This window comes from Chaetodon auriga, chromosome 5 (genome assembly GCF_051107435.1).
Source record: "Chaetodon auriga isolate fChaAug3 chromosome 5, fChaAug3.hap1, whole genome shotgun sequence".
NCBI classification, from domain to species: domain Eukaryota; kingdom Metazoa; phylum Chordata; class Actinopteri; order Chaetodontiformes; family Chaetodontidae; genus Chaetodon; species Chaetodon auriga.
The window spans coordinates 4377969-4394652 of record NC_135078.1 but is presented as its reverse complement, the minus strand read 5'-3'; the positions used below and the strand labels follow the sequence as shown (position 1 = coordinate 4394652).

General features: G+C 41.3%; 2 protein-coding genes across 2 annotated transcripts in view; both read left to right on the top strand.

The window, feature by feature from the left end:
• The first annotated feature begins 399 nt into the window (after window positions 1–399).
• ptar1 (protein prenyltransferase alpha subunit repeat containing 1) lies at window positions 400–13556 on the top strand. Its single transcript, XM_076731628.1, has 7 exons — window positions 400–503; window positions 2536–2705; window positions 4719–4785; window positions 5046–5150; window positions 5734–5986; window positions 8395–8777; window positions 10273–13556. Exons 1-7 carry the CDS (start codon window positions 418–420, stop codon window positions 10655–10657), a joined length of 1449 nt encoding a protein of 482 aa, XP_076587743.1. The 5' UTR covers window positions 400–417; the 3' UTR covers window positions 10658–13556.
• Window positions 13557–15536: 1980 nt separating this feature from the next.
• apba1a (amyloid beta (A4) precursor protein-binding, family A, member 1a) overlaps window positions 15537–16684 on the top strand; it is a 46292-nt gene continuing 45144 nt past the window's right edge. Inside the window, exon 1 of the mRNA XM_076730929.1 lies at window positions 15537–15652. The gene's annotated coding sequence lies outside the window, so the exon portion shown is untranslated. The remainder of the gene's footprint in view (window positions 15653–16684) is intronic.

The following is a 16684-nucleotide window of genomic DNA, read 5'->3' as shown; positions in this document are numbered from 1 at the left end:
CTGCACCTAATCTAGAGATGAGTGTCTTACAGAGGGACCTTGTGTATATTCCTGAATAATTGTTTTGGGGAAATATCTTATTATGACAAACTCACTGACACACAGCAAACCTGTGGTACAGGAGTAGCACAGGGGATTTAACATGTAGCTGCCATGTGCAGTTTTGTGTGTGCACTGTACTTCATAACAACAACAACAACGACGACAACAACGATAATAATAATAATAATGAAGACTATCCCCACCAAATGAATTATGAAATGCTAAACGGAATCAAGGAATCTTGAAAACGATTTGAACTATTGCAGTGAGCCTCGTAGTACCTTTGCCTAAGGCCTCTCTGGGCTTCCGTAGTTGCGTTTTTTTTTTTTACCCGGAAAAAGTTCTTGATCCATGTGACGTTTATATGCCATAAAAATGGCGGAGTCTGAGGAGGAGGTGGACGTCTTGGTCCAGAGAGTTGTCAAAGACATCACTAACGCCTTCAAGAGAAACCCCAACATGTAAGTATAGCTGACCGTGGTCGTTTCAGACAGCGTCTGTCACATCCGGTGGACCCTGAGCCAAACTCCATCCTGAAGCAGATTTTGAACTGTTTGGGCTTGGACTATTACCTGGAATAAGAGCGGCAGAGGGAAAGTTGACACTTTAGCCAGCTAGCTTAGCTGTTTGTTTGTTCTGTTAAATAGCCAGATGAACGGGTTTCTTCGAAACACCTCGAGGACACTATTCGGTGTGTAATGTCGGTGTGTTATTTCGTGTAATATTAACTTAGTTTAGTTATGTTAGCCCTTTGACGTGGCCGGACGTCTGTCAAAACGGTGCCCCATTCTTCACGGGCCAGTAACGTTAGCTCATTAACGGTGTCATTAATTCATTTAGTAATTCACGATTGTAATAAATTTTTATTCGAAATTAAGTTAAGGAGTTTCCTCAGTGTCTTTAACTTTGCAGAGGTTCACCGGCGTCAGGCTGTCAGAGTTAGCAAACGCTGCTTTCACGAGCTAACGTTAATGTTACTTACTAGCTGTTTATCTAAAGTTGTTTATAATGCTAGTATCGAAATATGCCGTACTTAAAGATGGTTTTAACATGCTCTCATCTCATATATTTGTATACATATATATGTGTGTGTGTGTGTGTGTGTGTGTGTGTGTGTGTATGTATTACGGTTACGTAAAATCTTGTGCCTGAATTGAGAGTGAAGGGTCGTGAAAATGTGTATGACAAGATAACATAGAAGCATGGATGAAATGGTGACTTGAACAAATGGGAATCTTTAATATGCAATAGTCAACAAACTGAAAACAGCATTTAAGATTGAAATGTTAAATTTAAGCTTAAAAGTTTGTTTAAATGTAGAAAAATCTTTCACAAAAACTCACTTTAGAGGTTACATGAAGGTAGGGTTCTTGCGGGCTGATGCATTGGACTGTGTTTGGTTTAGCTATGCTATATGAACCTCATGAGCTGGTGACTGAGTGTATATTCTGTATATGTTTGTCCCAACACTTAATTATTGCTAAGATACATACTCTGAATGAAGTAGTCCAGTCATAACACTGTCATATTCTCAAGTTCTGCGTTTTGGAACAACACTAGTAGAGCAGGGAAAAATGGAAAAAATCAACAGCAGCTCATTGGCCATGATTGTTAAGGTAACACTGAAGGCACTCACACTCCAGGACTGTCCAGTCTGTTTTTGTCTGGTTCTGATAATCAGCACCTTCAGGTGATGCCGTCCTCAATGATGTGTTTGAAGCATTTCCACAGATAATACTGATTTCAATTCAACAATGTCAACATATGGTTTGACACAAATCATAGTCCATTTTTGCTGCAACTAAATGGGAAACTGTAATGCTTCATACAGTGGATCTAAATGTCATGAGAGGATCCTTCAGCTCTAGTCTCTCATTTGTGTTTGCAATTTAGATGCCAGCACTGCATAAACTTGGCTAACCAGGCTAAGCCATCTAGCATGATGCAGCTACCAAAACTGTCCTGGTAAAAGCCAGCCTACGTTGTCACCCTAGTGGTTACACCATTCAGCTCTTGCAAACCAATCATTGCTGGTAGACTTAAAGTGCATCACTGCTGATGCACCAGTGTGGGATTGTCACAGCATACAGAGAGATTTACCTGGCAGTGGTAGTCTTGGTCGGCATTGTGTGAACTTGTGTGGTAAGGGCTTGAATGTGATGGATGTTCATTTTTTTGTCAAAGTTCCACAATCCATCTTTAAGAGCAAGACAAGTCTCAGAAAACCCACGTGCCCAAAAAGAACATTCCAAGAAGAGCAGCTGTGCTAAGACTGATTGACGTTACCCTGAAAAGGTTCAGCTATAGCCTGGAGTACATAGCTTATAAGCTATAAGCTGAGCAAAAGGTCGTTCAAAATTGTTAAGGTATTCCTGAGAATGTGACTTATTCCACAAGGGATGCCACAATATCTTGTCACAATGATTCTTCCTTGTCCATATACAACAAGTGAAAATCTCCTTGAGCCCTCATTCTCAGTGTCTGCCTCCTCAGTGATGAGATTGGTGTGATCCCATGTCCAGAGGCTCGCTACAACCGCAGTCCCATTGTGTTGGTGGAGAATAAGCTGGGAATTGAGAGCTGGTGTGTCAAGTTCCTGCTGCCATATGTCCACAACAAGCTGCTGCTCTACCGCCAGCGTAAACACTGGCTGGACAGGGAAGGTAACTAAACTGACTCAACATCTTTCTCAACAAAATCATTCCTGGAGGTTTTATGGTTCATTCTGATATTATTTCTTTATTGTGACAGTATGTTTTACGGATTCTATATGAGAACATGTCTGTACAAAGTGTGCTGGAACCAGGGTTTTATTTTCACTTATAAGCTCACAATTGCAGCATGACTAAAGCAAAGGGTGTATTGAAAGCTAAATAGGACATGACAGCTGTCTGCCTGCTTACATGTTCCTCTTTCCCATCTCTACCTATAGTTAAAGGTGTACCATAAGGATTTTCCTAAAAAGATAATGTATATACTCATACAGAAGTGAGCCTTCTTAATCATCACTCATGACCCAGACTTAGAAGTATGTGGCATTATGTTTATATGCAGAGGCCCTGCCCTCCTCTGTTTTCTTATTTGGGTTCAAATCCTGAAGGACCAGTTTGAATTTTTTGAAACAGCAATATGAAATCTTGTTGGATTTTGACTGTATCAATGGCAAAATTTGTAAACAGCATTGCAGTCCTACAATACACATTTCTATTATTATGGTCCAAAAACATGGCCGCCATCAACCAAAAAAGTTATTGAGGGATGGGCTCAGCAGGAAAATGGTCATAATTTGTGAAGACTTTGTCTGATTTGTCTCATAAATCGTGGTACATATCTGCAGGCAGTGATTGGGAATAGGTCCACTGAAACATTCTGAGCCCACCCATTGGAGGTACCACAGATACCAAAACCATATACCTGAAAACCCAGAAGACAGAATTTTACAGGTTTAGCTGTACATGTTCTGGGGGCAAGCATTAATCCTGATTATATTCCCTGGAGACATCCTGCGGTACCTCCTTAATATTCATACCAAGTTTTGTTCACATCCGATGAAGGGGAGACAAATGGCAGAACTCTGAGTGAGTAATTATTGAAGTGCTGCGGCTTTGTGAAGATGAAACAACTGTGTAATTGGTCTCACTCTTTGTTTAAACAGAATTAAACTAGCGTAAGTGACTTTGCTCACCTTTGTGAAGCCTGAAAGCTGCTCGTTGCTGCTTGCAGTTTTAATTTTGGTCCATTAAGCTGCTTCGTTCTGTTGAGCGTGAAAGAGCTTGAACCTGAAATCACTGCTTGCAGCTGTATTTTTCTTGTTTTGCTGTGTGCTAGACGGCTCTGGGCCTCAACCTTTGGGCAGTGGGTGTGTATCCCCAGCCAGTAACAGTGGTGGTGGTGGTGGTGGTGAGGTCAGGACTTGGTCAGTATGAGAGACATACTACTTGTATATTATTTCAACATAAACATATCTTTTAAAAGATCAACATACCTGCACATTTCAAAATAAACAAATGATATGATGTCCTACACCATGTTGTTGAATTATTTGCTCGTTTCATCATGACCTACATTTCATTTTCAGTGACAGTGACGGTTTGTGTGAGTTTCCAGTTGGTGCTGGTTTACATGTGCTGGACAAGCAGGAGAAATCCTGATCATGTTTAATTTGATTATGGACAAGGGCTGTCAACAAAGATACTAAATTTGAATTTATATTTGAATTGTAAAAAAAAAAAAAAGGTTGTTTGATTGTGAAATTGAATGATAAAAAAGCAGCACCGTAGCGGCTGCGCTAAATGCACTGCATGATGGACAGATAGACACAAAACCAGAGTTTCTGTTTCCCTTTTAATTACTGTTTTTGTTTGTTTTACAACCAAGAAAATCTGTAGGAAATTACGTTGATAACGTAAAACATTAAATATACTGTCTTTGTGTGTATTTTAATTGAATATATTTCAAAAAGTATTATCAAATTCTGTTTCATTTATATTTTACACAGCATCAAAAAATTTTTCAGGGAATCAGGGACATAAAAGACAAAAAGACTTGTAGCAGACATGCAGACTGATGGGGAGTATTGAAAGTCAAGCAGGGATGTTTTGGTTGTTGCTTAGTCATTTTACACACAACAGCAGAGGACAACAGGACTGAAGGCTTCATGTTTGTGTGTCCCTTAGCTTTAGTGGATATCACCTGCACTCTGTTGCTGCTGAACCCGGACTTCACCACCGCATGGAATGTCAGGTACAGATACATCCCGTCACAGCAGCGAGCTACAACACAGCTACAGAAAATATTTGTTCTTATGAATGTCAGCTATTCATGGTCTACACCCTTGAAAGTGTCTGACGTCTCTACACAAAAGATACACACAGCTGAACATAGGAAGACTGCTGTGAAGCTTCTGTATATGCATAGTAAATACATGACATACGTGTGCTGTGGAAACGGGCCATCATCTTCTGTGTAGGTCTATTGTAATACATGGCTGATTGTTGTTGCAGGAAAGAGCTGCTGCAGTGCGGAGTTCTTAACCCAGAGAAGGATCTGTACCTGGGCAAACTCGCTCTCACCAAATTCCCCAAGAGCCCAGAGACGTGGATACACCGGTAAGACTTCACTGCAGAGCAGCCTGTTCTTCTCTCAGCGCTGTCATTATCACTTCCTCTCATTAGTGAAGAGGAATAATAGCAAATCCACGTTTTGTCTTGTTTTCATTCACTTTGTCTTCTCAATCTTTCTGTTTAGTTGCGAAGTTGAGAATCAAAGTTTTTAAATTAACATTAGAGCCACTCGTTCTAATGTTGCTTCTAGATTTATCCAGCACTTTCTAATTTTGTGAATGAAGCTCTATACAAATTGCAGCAGTCCCAAGTTTTGTGTGTGACCAATCAACATTCAGTGCCATCAGAAAATATTACAGTCAGAGCAGGTACTATATTGTGTCCAGGAACTAGGACTGAGGATCTAAATTTAGACTGGAGCCTCTAGTTGAAATGCAGGTATGGTTCCTGAATTCTCGAAATGGTTCCTGGGCTCCTGGAAAAATTCCTGAAGTGGAAACAGGTCCATAGATCCATGCTTTTTTTGACTAGAGCAAGTCAGTGTCCAGATGAAAGAGAAATGGTTTAGCAGTAACCGTGCACCAGGTGAATGGAGTCCTCCAACCCATCAGTTGTTATCTCCCTGCAGACGCTGGGTGCTGCAGCAGGTCCTGCGTCAGTTCTCTGCGGGGGGTCGCAGCAGGAAGCAGCAGCAGCAGCAGCAGGGTGAAGCAGAGCAGGCTGATGCAGAGAGGAGCCAGCAGCTCAGTGACCATCTAGCCAGGACGCTCCACCAAGAGATGAAGGTTTGCTGTGATGCTGCCTGCCGCTATCCCAGCAATTACAACGCCTGGTCCCACCGCATCTGGGTGCTGCAGCACATGGCCATGGGCAATGTCAAGGTGGGACGAGGGATATGTTATTTTCTTTTTTAAAGAGTCATGGAATTTATTGCTTGTGCCATAGCTGCTATTTAGTCAGTATGTACAGTATAAAGACAAGCAAGTGTTCCTTGATTTGTAACGTGTTTCATGCTCTCTGCTCCTTGAAAGAGACATATCCTCTCAGCTGCAGCAGCTCCAGCATGCTTCTTCCTCTCTGAGCACTGAGAGTCTTCTCCATTACCAATCAATCAGACATCTTTAAGATCTTTAATGCCGTGGTTAGCATGTGCAAGAAGTGCTGCAGTCCTTGATTTGGAAAGGCAAATAAATACAGGGTTGCAGTGTTTCCTCTAGGTGTGATGCTCATGTGGGGGTGATGTTTAATATTGCATGCACTCTTCATTTGGAATGCAGATGTGTAATTTCTGCTCCATCCTCAGGTTTTAGTGATGCCTAAAAATGCCTGTTTTGGTAACGGTGATCATCATCAGCTCTGCACATTATTTGTGGGTGTTCTAGCAGAGCTGAATAGTGTTTTCTAAACTGATGGGTAAGATTGACACACCATCCTAACTAGAAGCCTGTCTGTTCCAAGAAAAACAAAGAACAAAGAGGATTGAACTCAGCTCTGTTCAAAATGTTTTCTTCATCCCTCAGGGCAGTTTGAGGCAGCCAAGTTTGCAAATTCAGGACACAGACAATTCATATTCACTAAAGATACAAACACGATTATACTGGAAAGAGTTGAAATATATAAAGGATTGTACAAGGATTAATGGCAGCTAACCAACGATATTCAACGCCACAAAGGCCCATTATTATATTGTTAAGTGTCAAAGGTCAAAGTGCAGATCATGCAATCATGCACAACCTAAACTGACCATTTCCTTGTACTGTTCATAAGTCCAATAACTTCTGGAATAAAAGGAAATCTCTCATTTGTTTTTCATACACATCAAAAACCCATTCCTGATGCCTTATCTTCAAGTAGACAGTGTGTGGGGTGACTGGTTGCCAATAATTTTATCTGAAGTTAAAACACATTGTGGTTCAGATACTTACCAGCATTCTCTGATCTACTGCAGAGGTGTTCATTTTATACAGACAGTAGAGATGCTGCTGAGGTTTGTCACTAAATCTGCATCTGTCATCAAAGACAAAGCAGTTCTTAGAACAGCTCTCAGTGTAGGTCAGTCTGAACAATGAACGATCGTGTCATGAAAGCCCTGTGGAGACTGTTTCAGTGAGATTATCATTTCTTCAGTTTTGGTGGTGTTGTAGTTGTATTCTATTAATGTGGAGAAATTCTACCAGAGTCTCGTCCACATGGGAGTTAGCTTCTCTAGAACCAGCCTTCATTCTGCATAGAGATTTTTTTTTAGTCTTGTTGAAACGCTGAAAGATGATATGCGAGTATTCAGTTTATACCCTATACTGATTGCTGATAAATATTGCTAATAATTCTAAATACAACTGTTGTCGATATCCATTTACTGAGTAGAATTGTGGCTTTTAACTTTTGCAGTTTGTATGATGTTTTGACTGTGTGCCAATGTCAACAATCACTTGTGGTAGAAATCAGTGACTACGTTTACATGCAGTCAGTATTTGGGTTATGGTCAATATTCCGGTTTCTGAAACATTCAGAATAACCTGTTTACATGCATGAGCAAACAGGGTTATTCCTGTACACATTGTAATTATAATCAATTGGGATATCCCGATCAAAACAGTGACGCACAGACGTGTCGACGCACGGAGAATGTCATGACGCAATGCGCGTCATTTCAGCTTAACGTAGCGTAACTTTTAGCTCACCTTCTTGTATATCTTGCTATCCCGGTACTTTCTACCATCTACAAAAGACATGATATTCATGTCTTTCACCACACTTACGAGGTGACTTGTCTCCTCCTCGCTCCAAAAGTGTGGTGTCCTCCATTTTGCCATGTTTTCAACAAGTAGTTCCTGCACTGAAAAGACCAAGATTCCTTGCGAATAGAATAGAACACAAATTAATGTTCCGTTCGATGGGTATATTCCGATAGTCGTATACATGACCAGATATTCGGGTTAGAAAAGGAGTAATCCAGGGGTCATATTCGGGTTTTTAAAAACCGGAATATGAGCATATTCCGGTTATTCAAGGTGGTTACATGGCCGTGCGCAACCGGGTTATTGCTGATATTCCGGTTATGAAAGGGTTTTTGACTGCATGTAAACGTAGTCAATGTCAGTGCAGTCCTTGAATCTGCAGATTTTGCACAACAGTTACTCAACTTTGTGTATTAATTGGAACATCTTGATTAAGATTACCTGATGGCTCGGTTGACAGCATGGCAATCTCAAAGTACGTGCTGTATTCCCTTAATATGAGCCTTCTGTCCTTCACAAAGCCCTGTGCTCACACCCTCGTCTCCCAACAGGTTTTCCATGATGAGCTGTCCTCCATGCGCCTATGGGTGTCCATGCATGTGTCTGACCACAGTGGCTTCCACTACCGCCAGTTCCTGCTCAAGGAGCTGATCACTGAGCTCTCCCAGGCTCCAGCTTCCACCACCACCACCACCACCACCACCAACAACACCACCAACTCACCCCAGCACCACTCCAGCACAGCCCCCAGCAGCAGTCCCCACCACCACAGCCACGCCCAGGCTAACGGGGAGCTGTCAGGAGCAGAGGCAGCGGGTGAGGATGAGAAGCAGCTCAGCTTCACCACAGTCCTTCAGCTCTTCCGCCAGGAGATGGAGCTGTGCTCAGACCTGATCCAGTCCTTCCCCGGACACGAGACACTCTGGAGTCACAGGTGAGGCCACAGACATGAACAGATCAGTAAAAGTGACTTATCATGAGACTACTGCTCAGAATTGTTTCTAAATAAACTGCAGATATAAATAAATAGGTGAAACAGAGGAACAAACAGCGCTGCAGTTAAACTTTAATGAATGTTAGTTTGTGCTCTTAATGTCAGTTGATGTACAGGCCATGAATTAAAAAGGATCTCCTGCTGCCAAGACATTTGTTGCTCTTCTTTTGCTGGTGTTGTGGGTTTCAGATTTTCAGATCACACTGTTTGCATCCTCCAAATCTGCCAGAAGCAGTTGTGGATTACATTTGAGTTAAAGTACATTTACGCAAGAACTGTCAGTCCATAGGTACTTATACTTGCATATTTCCATTTTATTTTCACTTTGGCTCCACTTCATTGTCTGACAACTTATATTTACTAGGTACTAACAAATTAAGCTTTTTTATACAAAACACATGATCAACTGTTACCAACAATTATTTTTCATAACCAAGTGTAAAAAATGCATCAGTGCTCTAAGAATATTCCAACCAATGTTTCCAAAGCAAACCTGTTTCTGTATTATAAATAATATTATAAATTGTGCTTTTTTTCTTTTACCTTTTATTCTTTTGGATGCAGGACTTGTATGGAAATTTTTTACATTGCTGTATTGCAACTTTTACAAATCTGAATACTTGAGGTACCCTGAAGCTTCCCACTAATTAGTATAGTGTAATTCTATCTTGAAGTTTCAACTTCCCTCAAAAAATGCAACCTAGAGCCAGTATTTTCCTCCCCATTAGAATTTAAGACGCATATTGCACAGTAAAAACAATGACAATGAAAATACAAAGGAAAACACACATCTGTTGTAGAGAATTGCTGCCTCATAGACAGACCATAAAACCAATGGGAAGGTTGGTACATTCAAAACTAATGTCACTCTTTTGGCAGACTGCCTTCTACAAGCACAATAAAGCAGGTTTCCACAGTTTTGTTCATTGGTCACATGAAATTGATGTCTGACACCATAGTGGACCCTTTGCACTTGGAATGTGTGACAGTAGCTGTTCTGAGGTAAATACCAATATTCTGGTTACATTAGGACAGCCAGGAACTGAAATATAATGAGACTACTAACACTCTTCTGTTTTAATCAGGTTAAATTGAATGTTGTGATAACATGAAATTTTTAGATGATAACATGAATCTTTAATAATCTCCCCAGGAAAATGGGTAATCTGAATGCTAGTTGCATAATAGCCTCAGCTTTATAAAGTATATGGCTAAAAGTATTTGGACACCCGATATCAAACCTGTAGGTGACTGTTGATCATGTCATTCCAAGACCGTAGAAATAGGTAGTTTATCCCAATCCAAGAAACACAGCACCAGACCAAAAGTACTCCGGAGTATGTGGACGATGTGCCCTCATGCTGTGCTTTTTGGCATACAGTGAATTCGTGCAGTACATTTCACTAATGAGATGTTGTGTTTTCACCCCTTCCAGGCGGCATGTCTTCTACTTGTGGCACTACTGGAGGAGGGAACACCAGCACCACTGCAGCACCAACGGAGACAACGAGTCGGCTCACCGTAACGACAGCGACCCAGGCCTGCAGAAGGCCAGCGCTCAAGGCTGCGCAGGCCGGGGGGAGGGTGTTAACGGACAGAGGCATGCTAGTGAAGCTATGGAGGTCGACGGGGCGTCCTTGCCAGACCCCCGTGACAGCAAACGACTGAAGAGAGGCGTCCTGCTGCCGGACCCCCCCGCCCTGCCCTCTGAGTACAGCTTTGTGAGCAGTATCCTGGACAACTGCTGTAACCCTGAGCAGAGACGTTTCGCCCTGGCATATAAGAAGTGGTTAGACACTGTCATTGGTCAGCAGCCCTGAGAGAGAGACAGAGAGAGAACAGTTAGCCCCATCCTTTCTCAATATTGAAGTTGCCTTTAGACACAGATTTAGGATCAGCTTGCCAACCTGTAGTGCTGACTATAACTAATAGTACTTCAGATGCAGTGATGGCTTTAGAAAGCAGTCGTGGGGCAGCCTGGGTACTGTCCTGTCCTCCTGACAGTGAGTAGAGAGGATGGGGTCTCTAGTCTGTTCTTCCTTGGAAACATCTGGACTCCCTTGAGCTTCATCTGAGCCAGAACCCCTTCAGAATGGAAATCTGTGCACATAGAGCCTGTTTGCTCGCTGTGCATCTGTCAGTAGATTCTGTTCTTATTTCAGGTGTCTCAATGCCTCAGGTCGAATTTCCACCTCTTTTTTTATTGCCAGTTTGGCATTCACCTGCACATCATTTCTGTTCAAATGTTTCAGCAGAGAAACTAAATGAAGCTGCCACAGGAGGAGGAATAATGTCTTTGCAGAGGTGAGAGCAGAGCAGAATTTACACTCAGTCTGACACACGAAACGTCACGCTTGTTGGACCTGATTGTACGGAATGCCAAAAGAGCCAATATTATCGAAGTAAATAAGATCACAAATAATCAATATTTAGAAATGACCCAGACATTGTGCATAATTGAATAACTTGTTAAAACTCAGTCAATGATTATGAATCCAAAGTCTGTCGTCAGGTGATTGGCTGAAAGGTGAAGCCGTGGGGTGGAAACAGCTCTGTCATAAAAAGTGACAGAAAAATTGAATTAAAACATTTAAAAGGGGCATTTTTACTAATATAGGTATAATGTAAGGAAAATGAATTTAATACAAACTTACTTGTGATGAAATGTGTCACAATAATGAGTTTTAATAATTTACACTCAATGTTTTTTTTTTTTTTTTTTAAGTATTGGCCCTTTTTTGACAGTTCTTTTTTTTTGTGGAATGAATGATAGTGGCTCTGATTAAATGTCTTCCTGTTAATTGTTGATTTTTTTTTTTTTTATTTTTTTTTTCCTTCTCCTTTCCCCTCCAGCTGCATGTTCACTCCTCTAAAGAGGAATGTGTTGAAATTCACTCTGGCCTCACTTGGCAGGTATTAAGCACAGCCACACTCCTGTTTTATTTGAAGTTCCTTAGATTTCCATTCTGAAGGCGGGAACATTTATTAACCATGTCATTATCTCTTTCTTTTCTTCTGTTGGTCCTTGTTTGTCGTTGCTGGTCGATTTCTACCCTCTAATTTTACTGGTGAATATAGTCAGTAAGTCCTAACTATGTAGCTAAGTAGCTTGCAACAGAAAGCCAAAAAGCTAGTTGTTAGCTTAAAAAAAAAGGTTGTTTGCTATGTGAAAGGTTAGTCCTAGCTAACTTGCAAGTCTTACCTTTTGCCAACCTGAAGCATTAAATGTATAAGCAGAGAAATGTTAGCTTTCTAGTTTAGCGGTACTGACGTTTGGCTTTGAAGGATCGAGTGCTGGGGAAGTGAGTTCCCTGACATTCACTGGTGCTACATGTTGCCGTTACTACAAGTATCTGTTACAGGGATGTAGTGTGCAACAGGTGAAAACTGAACAGCACTTTGGACTATTTGATGATAGCAAGCAATCATTGTTTTGTTGGATATCAATGCTAAACAATATGACAATTTTTTGAAATATTGTTTGTTATTTTGCACCAGGCTAGTTAACAGTAGGCCTAACTGTTTTATGTCACTACCTTGTATAAAAATAGACATAACATCAAAAGGTCAAAATCTACATTATATCTTTGTGTTGAAGAATAATTTCTAGCAGTACTTTAAACATTGTAACATGCTGTATCTGCACAGTTCATCCTTCAGTAATGTAGAAGGTGAAATTTCTAGCTCCTCCCACTACATTGTCTCATCTGTATTGATAAGGGAAGAATGGTATTCTGAGGATTGAGTCGAACAAATCTGAAGTCACCTGTGTTCCAGATAGTTGCCTAGAAAATATAATGGATTGCACTTTGAATAGGATCCATCTTTTTGTTGCCCAAGGGTGTTACGGGCCATTGTTACTAGTTGTTTAGCTGTCAGTGACATGTCTGTACACAAAAGAACAAATACAGAAATTAACACGGAGGACATTGTTGTTCCATCAGTGGAGCCATTACCATTCGTTATGTGTATGCACTATGTGGTCACATGCATCCCCGATCACATCCAAATGTGGCAGGAGCTTTTGCCTCCCACTGGACTCTTGATCTAATTTGGGTGCCATCACATCTGTATATAGAGGTTTGATTGGATTGCCTGCATTGGCTCGTTCGTAAAGACAAAATGGCAGATTTGAAGAGAAGTAGAAATGCTGTGTTTGGTTTCGGTGGCCACAGTGTGCACAGGCTGGAGAGCCACAGTTGCCGAGCTCCCCATTACAGTCTCCATGTGCTTCCATGTAACCCTTACCATGTTATACTTAGCTTCTCTTATAATCCTACAATGTAAGAGTTATGAAGTAAAATGCTTTATCACCTCAGATCACTGTGTACATGATCATAGATAATCTTGAAAGTAGTATTTTTGAGCCATGTATTCTTTAGGTTTGTTCATCAAGAATGGGTGCATATCAGACCTGTATGGAGGGGACATTTTAACATCCTTGCAGACCTAGAACACAAACTTTGAATACAAGACTATCTATGCAGAGTTTTTTTTTTTTTTTTTTTTTTTAAAGGTTCAACAAGCTTTTAAAAAGAATAATGTAGCTTCTGTTTTTCTAATTTATTCTTCAGTTGACTTCAGTGGTGGGTATGTACTTAATGAATAACCCCTAGCATCTCATTAATTTTCTATTTATTTATAGGGTTAAAGTCTTTATCTTCATTTTCACTGTTTTGTCATCTGCTTACCAAGGAAATAAAGCTCGTCTGGGATAAATTTTTTTTACCTGTTGTTTATTTTTTTTCTATCAGTGTTGCTATCTCTCTGTGATCGACAGCCTTACATCTTGCCTTTGAGTGTAGCTGTTCAGAACAATGCTTCAGTTTCTGCCTGAGCATACCCCAGCCTGGCTTGTTGACAGAATTTGTAATGTGATGCATGTGTATAATATAACAAAGTACATGCTATTAATATTGGCACAAAACTGGGTTGGTCTATCTGCAACTGTTCACTTCTGAGATCATGTTTGAGGAACTTCTGAAAATGTTCAGGAGTCCCACTGGACAGTTGTCTTAGCCCACTTTTCTTCTTACTATACATGCTTGACATCAATTATCTTTATTTCAGAGGAGCCTCACGACCCTAAGGGTTTGACCTGACTTACATTTGATGAACAGCATTTATTCTTTTTTACAGAATTCTTCTAAGACCCAAGAGTAAGAGTGATATTCTTTCTCAGACGTTTGGCAATCTAAACCAAAAGTGAGATGATACGTGTCATTTTGAATTCTGATTTCAGAACCCACATCCTCACTTTGCCAAAGTTTGACCCTTCTTGACCTGGATGATCGACAGAAGTGTGAGTAAACATTTTGGAAAAATGTTTTGTCTGATATATTGAAGAGCAATCCAGGCAACGTTACAATTTCCCCAAATGTAATTTACATTTAGTTGCATGGTCAGATGATAAAGTTACCTTCATTAAATGCTTTCTGATCACCGGAAATAGTTATTTAATGGATGAGGCAATGAAGAGGCCTTCACATTATTTGAAGGATCTGATGAGAAGCTAAGAAGAATCAGGAGGGAGGAGAGTCCAACCAATCAGAGGCAACAGAGTACGTCAAGAAAGACATGAGAGGAGCAGCAGAAGTGAAGCTATGAACTGTCACGCTTTGGAAAATGAATGTAATGATGTTCTGTTTGACTGAGAGCAAACACACGCTTGTGAAGGCCTCCCATGTAAAAAAAAAACCAAACCTTTGAAGTGGGAAACTCATCTTGTTATTCTTTAAATATTTGAGTAAAGTTGTGTTTTTTTGCACTTCATAAAATCTAAAGCATATAGCAATCTGTTGCTCTATTTTCATTTTCAACAAGCTTTTGATGGATTTTACACTTAAGTTTTAGTGTGTAAATGTGTACAACTCTATATTTTGTGTGATCCAAACCATGAAATTGTTACTGAAAAATGCCCCAAAATTCCACAAATAACAACAACAACAACAGACTATTATGATTTATTCAATTATCTTCAACTCAGTATGCATAATGAAATGCTATTTAATCATCCTCATTTTCACAGTGACTGGAGCCACATGTCTTAGCAGGTGGCCGGACTGGCTTGGCTGAAGGTCAAGGGAGCGGTCTGGTGCCAAGCAGGCCTGCAGCTCCCACTGAGGCGCTGAGGCCATGTCCTCAGACAATTTCTGGGATTTCATTTTACTACTGCACAAACTGCACATGCTGATAACTTACTGACAAGTTTCAGACAGAATTCATCAAAACATGTTGTTAAAATAAGAATGCTCAGCATTTTCCAGCAGAACTACATACCTGACGGTGTAGAGATGGATTGGAAGCAACATTTAGACCATGATGATGTAGAGAAACTGATGGTGTGATTTAACATGAGATGAATGAATGGTTTTTATATCTATATATATATATATAAACAAAGCCTTAAGATTGATGCTTTTGAAATAGACATCTTTGTTGAATAAAACGCCAACATTCGTTTATTTAAGATAAAAAGTAATTATTTCATAAATGATCTCATGTTGTGGGTGATTATTTTAAAGTGTGCTGCATGTTGTTCTCCATCATATGGACTGGATGTGTGTCCTCCCCGAAACGCTTTCAAAGTGCTGCAAAGTGCTCCAGTTCTCGTGAACAGCGGACAGGCGATGTGTTGTGTCGGTAATGATGTGGGGAAGAAGGAGGGGCTGGGAGGCTGGCGAAAACACACACACACACACACACACACACACACACACGCAGCAGCAGCAGCAGCCGCTACAGGGAAGATGGAGGACGGTGTGGCAGCGGAGGATCGGACCTCCAGCCCGCAGCAACATCACCGCTGAAAACAGGTGAGTTCGCCGTCAGATGCGGCTCCCTGTCAGCCGCCTCCCTCGGCGCAGCGCGGGCAGCAGACGGCTGTGCAGCGCCGGGGTTGTTGTGGAGCTGTGGGGACGGTGTACCGTCGCCGCTCGGTTTGTTGACTGTTTGAGGAGTGGCTACAGGAGAAGATAACGGCGCGTTTCAGAGGAAATGCCATACCGGGATTCAGAGGGAAAGGACTGCAACACCGGCTGTATGTGCGAGGCTTTGTGCCGGGCTGAAGCGCGACCGCCCACCGGGTTGACATGAATGAAACGGCCCATAGAGGCCCTGTTGTTGGCAGGTGCAGAGTCCCAGCAGGGCTAACCACCATGCAGTCAACTCTGTGGCTGAGTCTTTTTGTGATGCTTCCTGGGTTGTGTTTCTATCGCCTCAAGTGATGCAGGAGCCAGAATCAGACTCTTGCTCTGCAGAGGCAGCCTGCCTGTGTGTGGCCTGCCGTTGTTGACAGAGATGCTGCAGGTTAGATACTGGTTGTGCATTCTGTCTGGGCTGCAGCACCTCCCTCCAATGGGGGAGAAGCAGGTTCATCAAGTCCTGATAGAAAGCAGACTGGAAAACATGAGGGGGCAAGTCCACATAGCCTACTGTTTATTCCTTATGTTAAGTCCAAGTGAAATCACATTTAGTCATCCATTCTGCAGTCCAAAATGTGTCAGTATGTTTATTAAATGTGTTGTTACTAGTTTATCATTGAAGTAAGAAAAAATGGTATTGGGGAAATATCAGAAATGCTCCTTTTCCTGTCAGCAGCTGGAGGGGCGTGCCCCTGTCTGTGTTTGATTGACAGCAGCTGGCAGGCTGAGCCCCAGCAGGGTAAAAGACAAGTAAATATGTTTTAGCCATCGTTTGCTTGTTATGGGCAGACATTGTGCTGTTAGTGATGCTGAAGAGTGAGAAGCACACGAGCATCTCAGTGGACAGAGGGGATATTTGTGGTTTACAGTAGGGCTGAACAATATGCAGAAGAATCATCCTGTTGTTATTTTGAGAGATATTGC

Excerpts from the sequence above, each read along its gene's own strand:
- ptar1 (XM_076731628.1), top strand. The coding sequence starts at position 418 with ATGGCGGAGTCTGAGGAGGAGGTGGACGTCTTGGTCCAGAGAGTTGTC. Across the intron at positions 5,151-5,733 it reads CCAGAGACGTGGATACACCG|ACGCTGGGTGCTGCAGCAGG; the intron begins GTAAGACTTCAC and ends ATCTCCCTGCAG. Across the intron at positions 8,778-10,272 it reads GAGACACTCTGGAGTCACAG|GCGGCATGTCTTCTACTTGT; the intron begins GTGAGGCCACAG and ends CACCCCTTCCAG.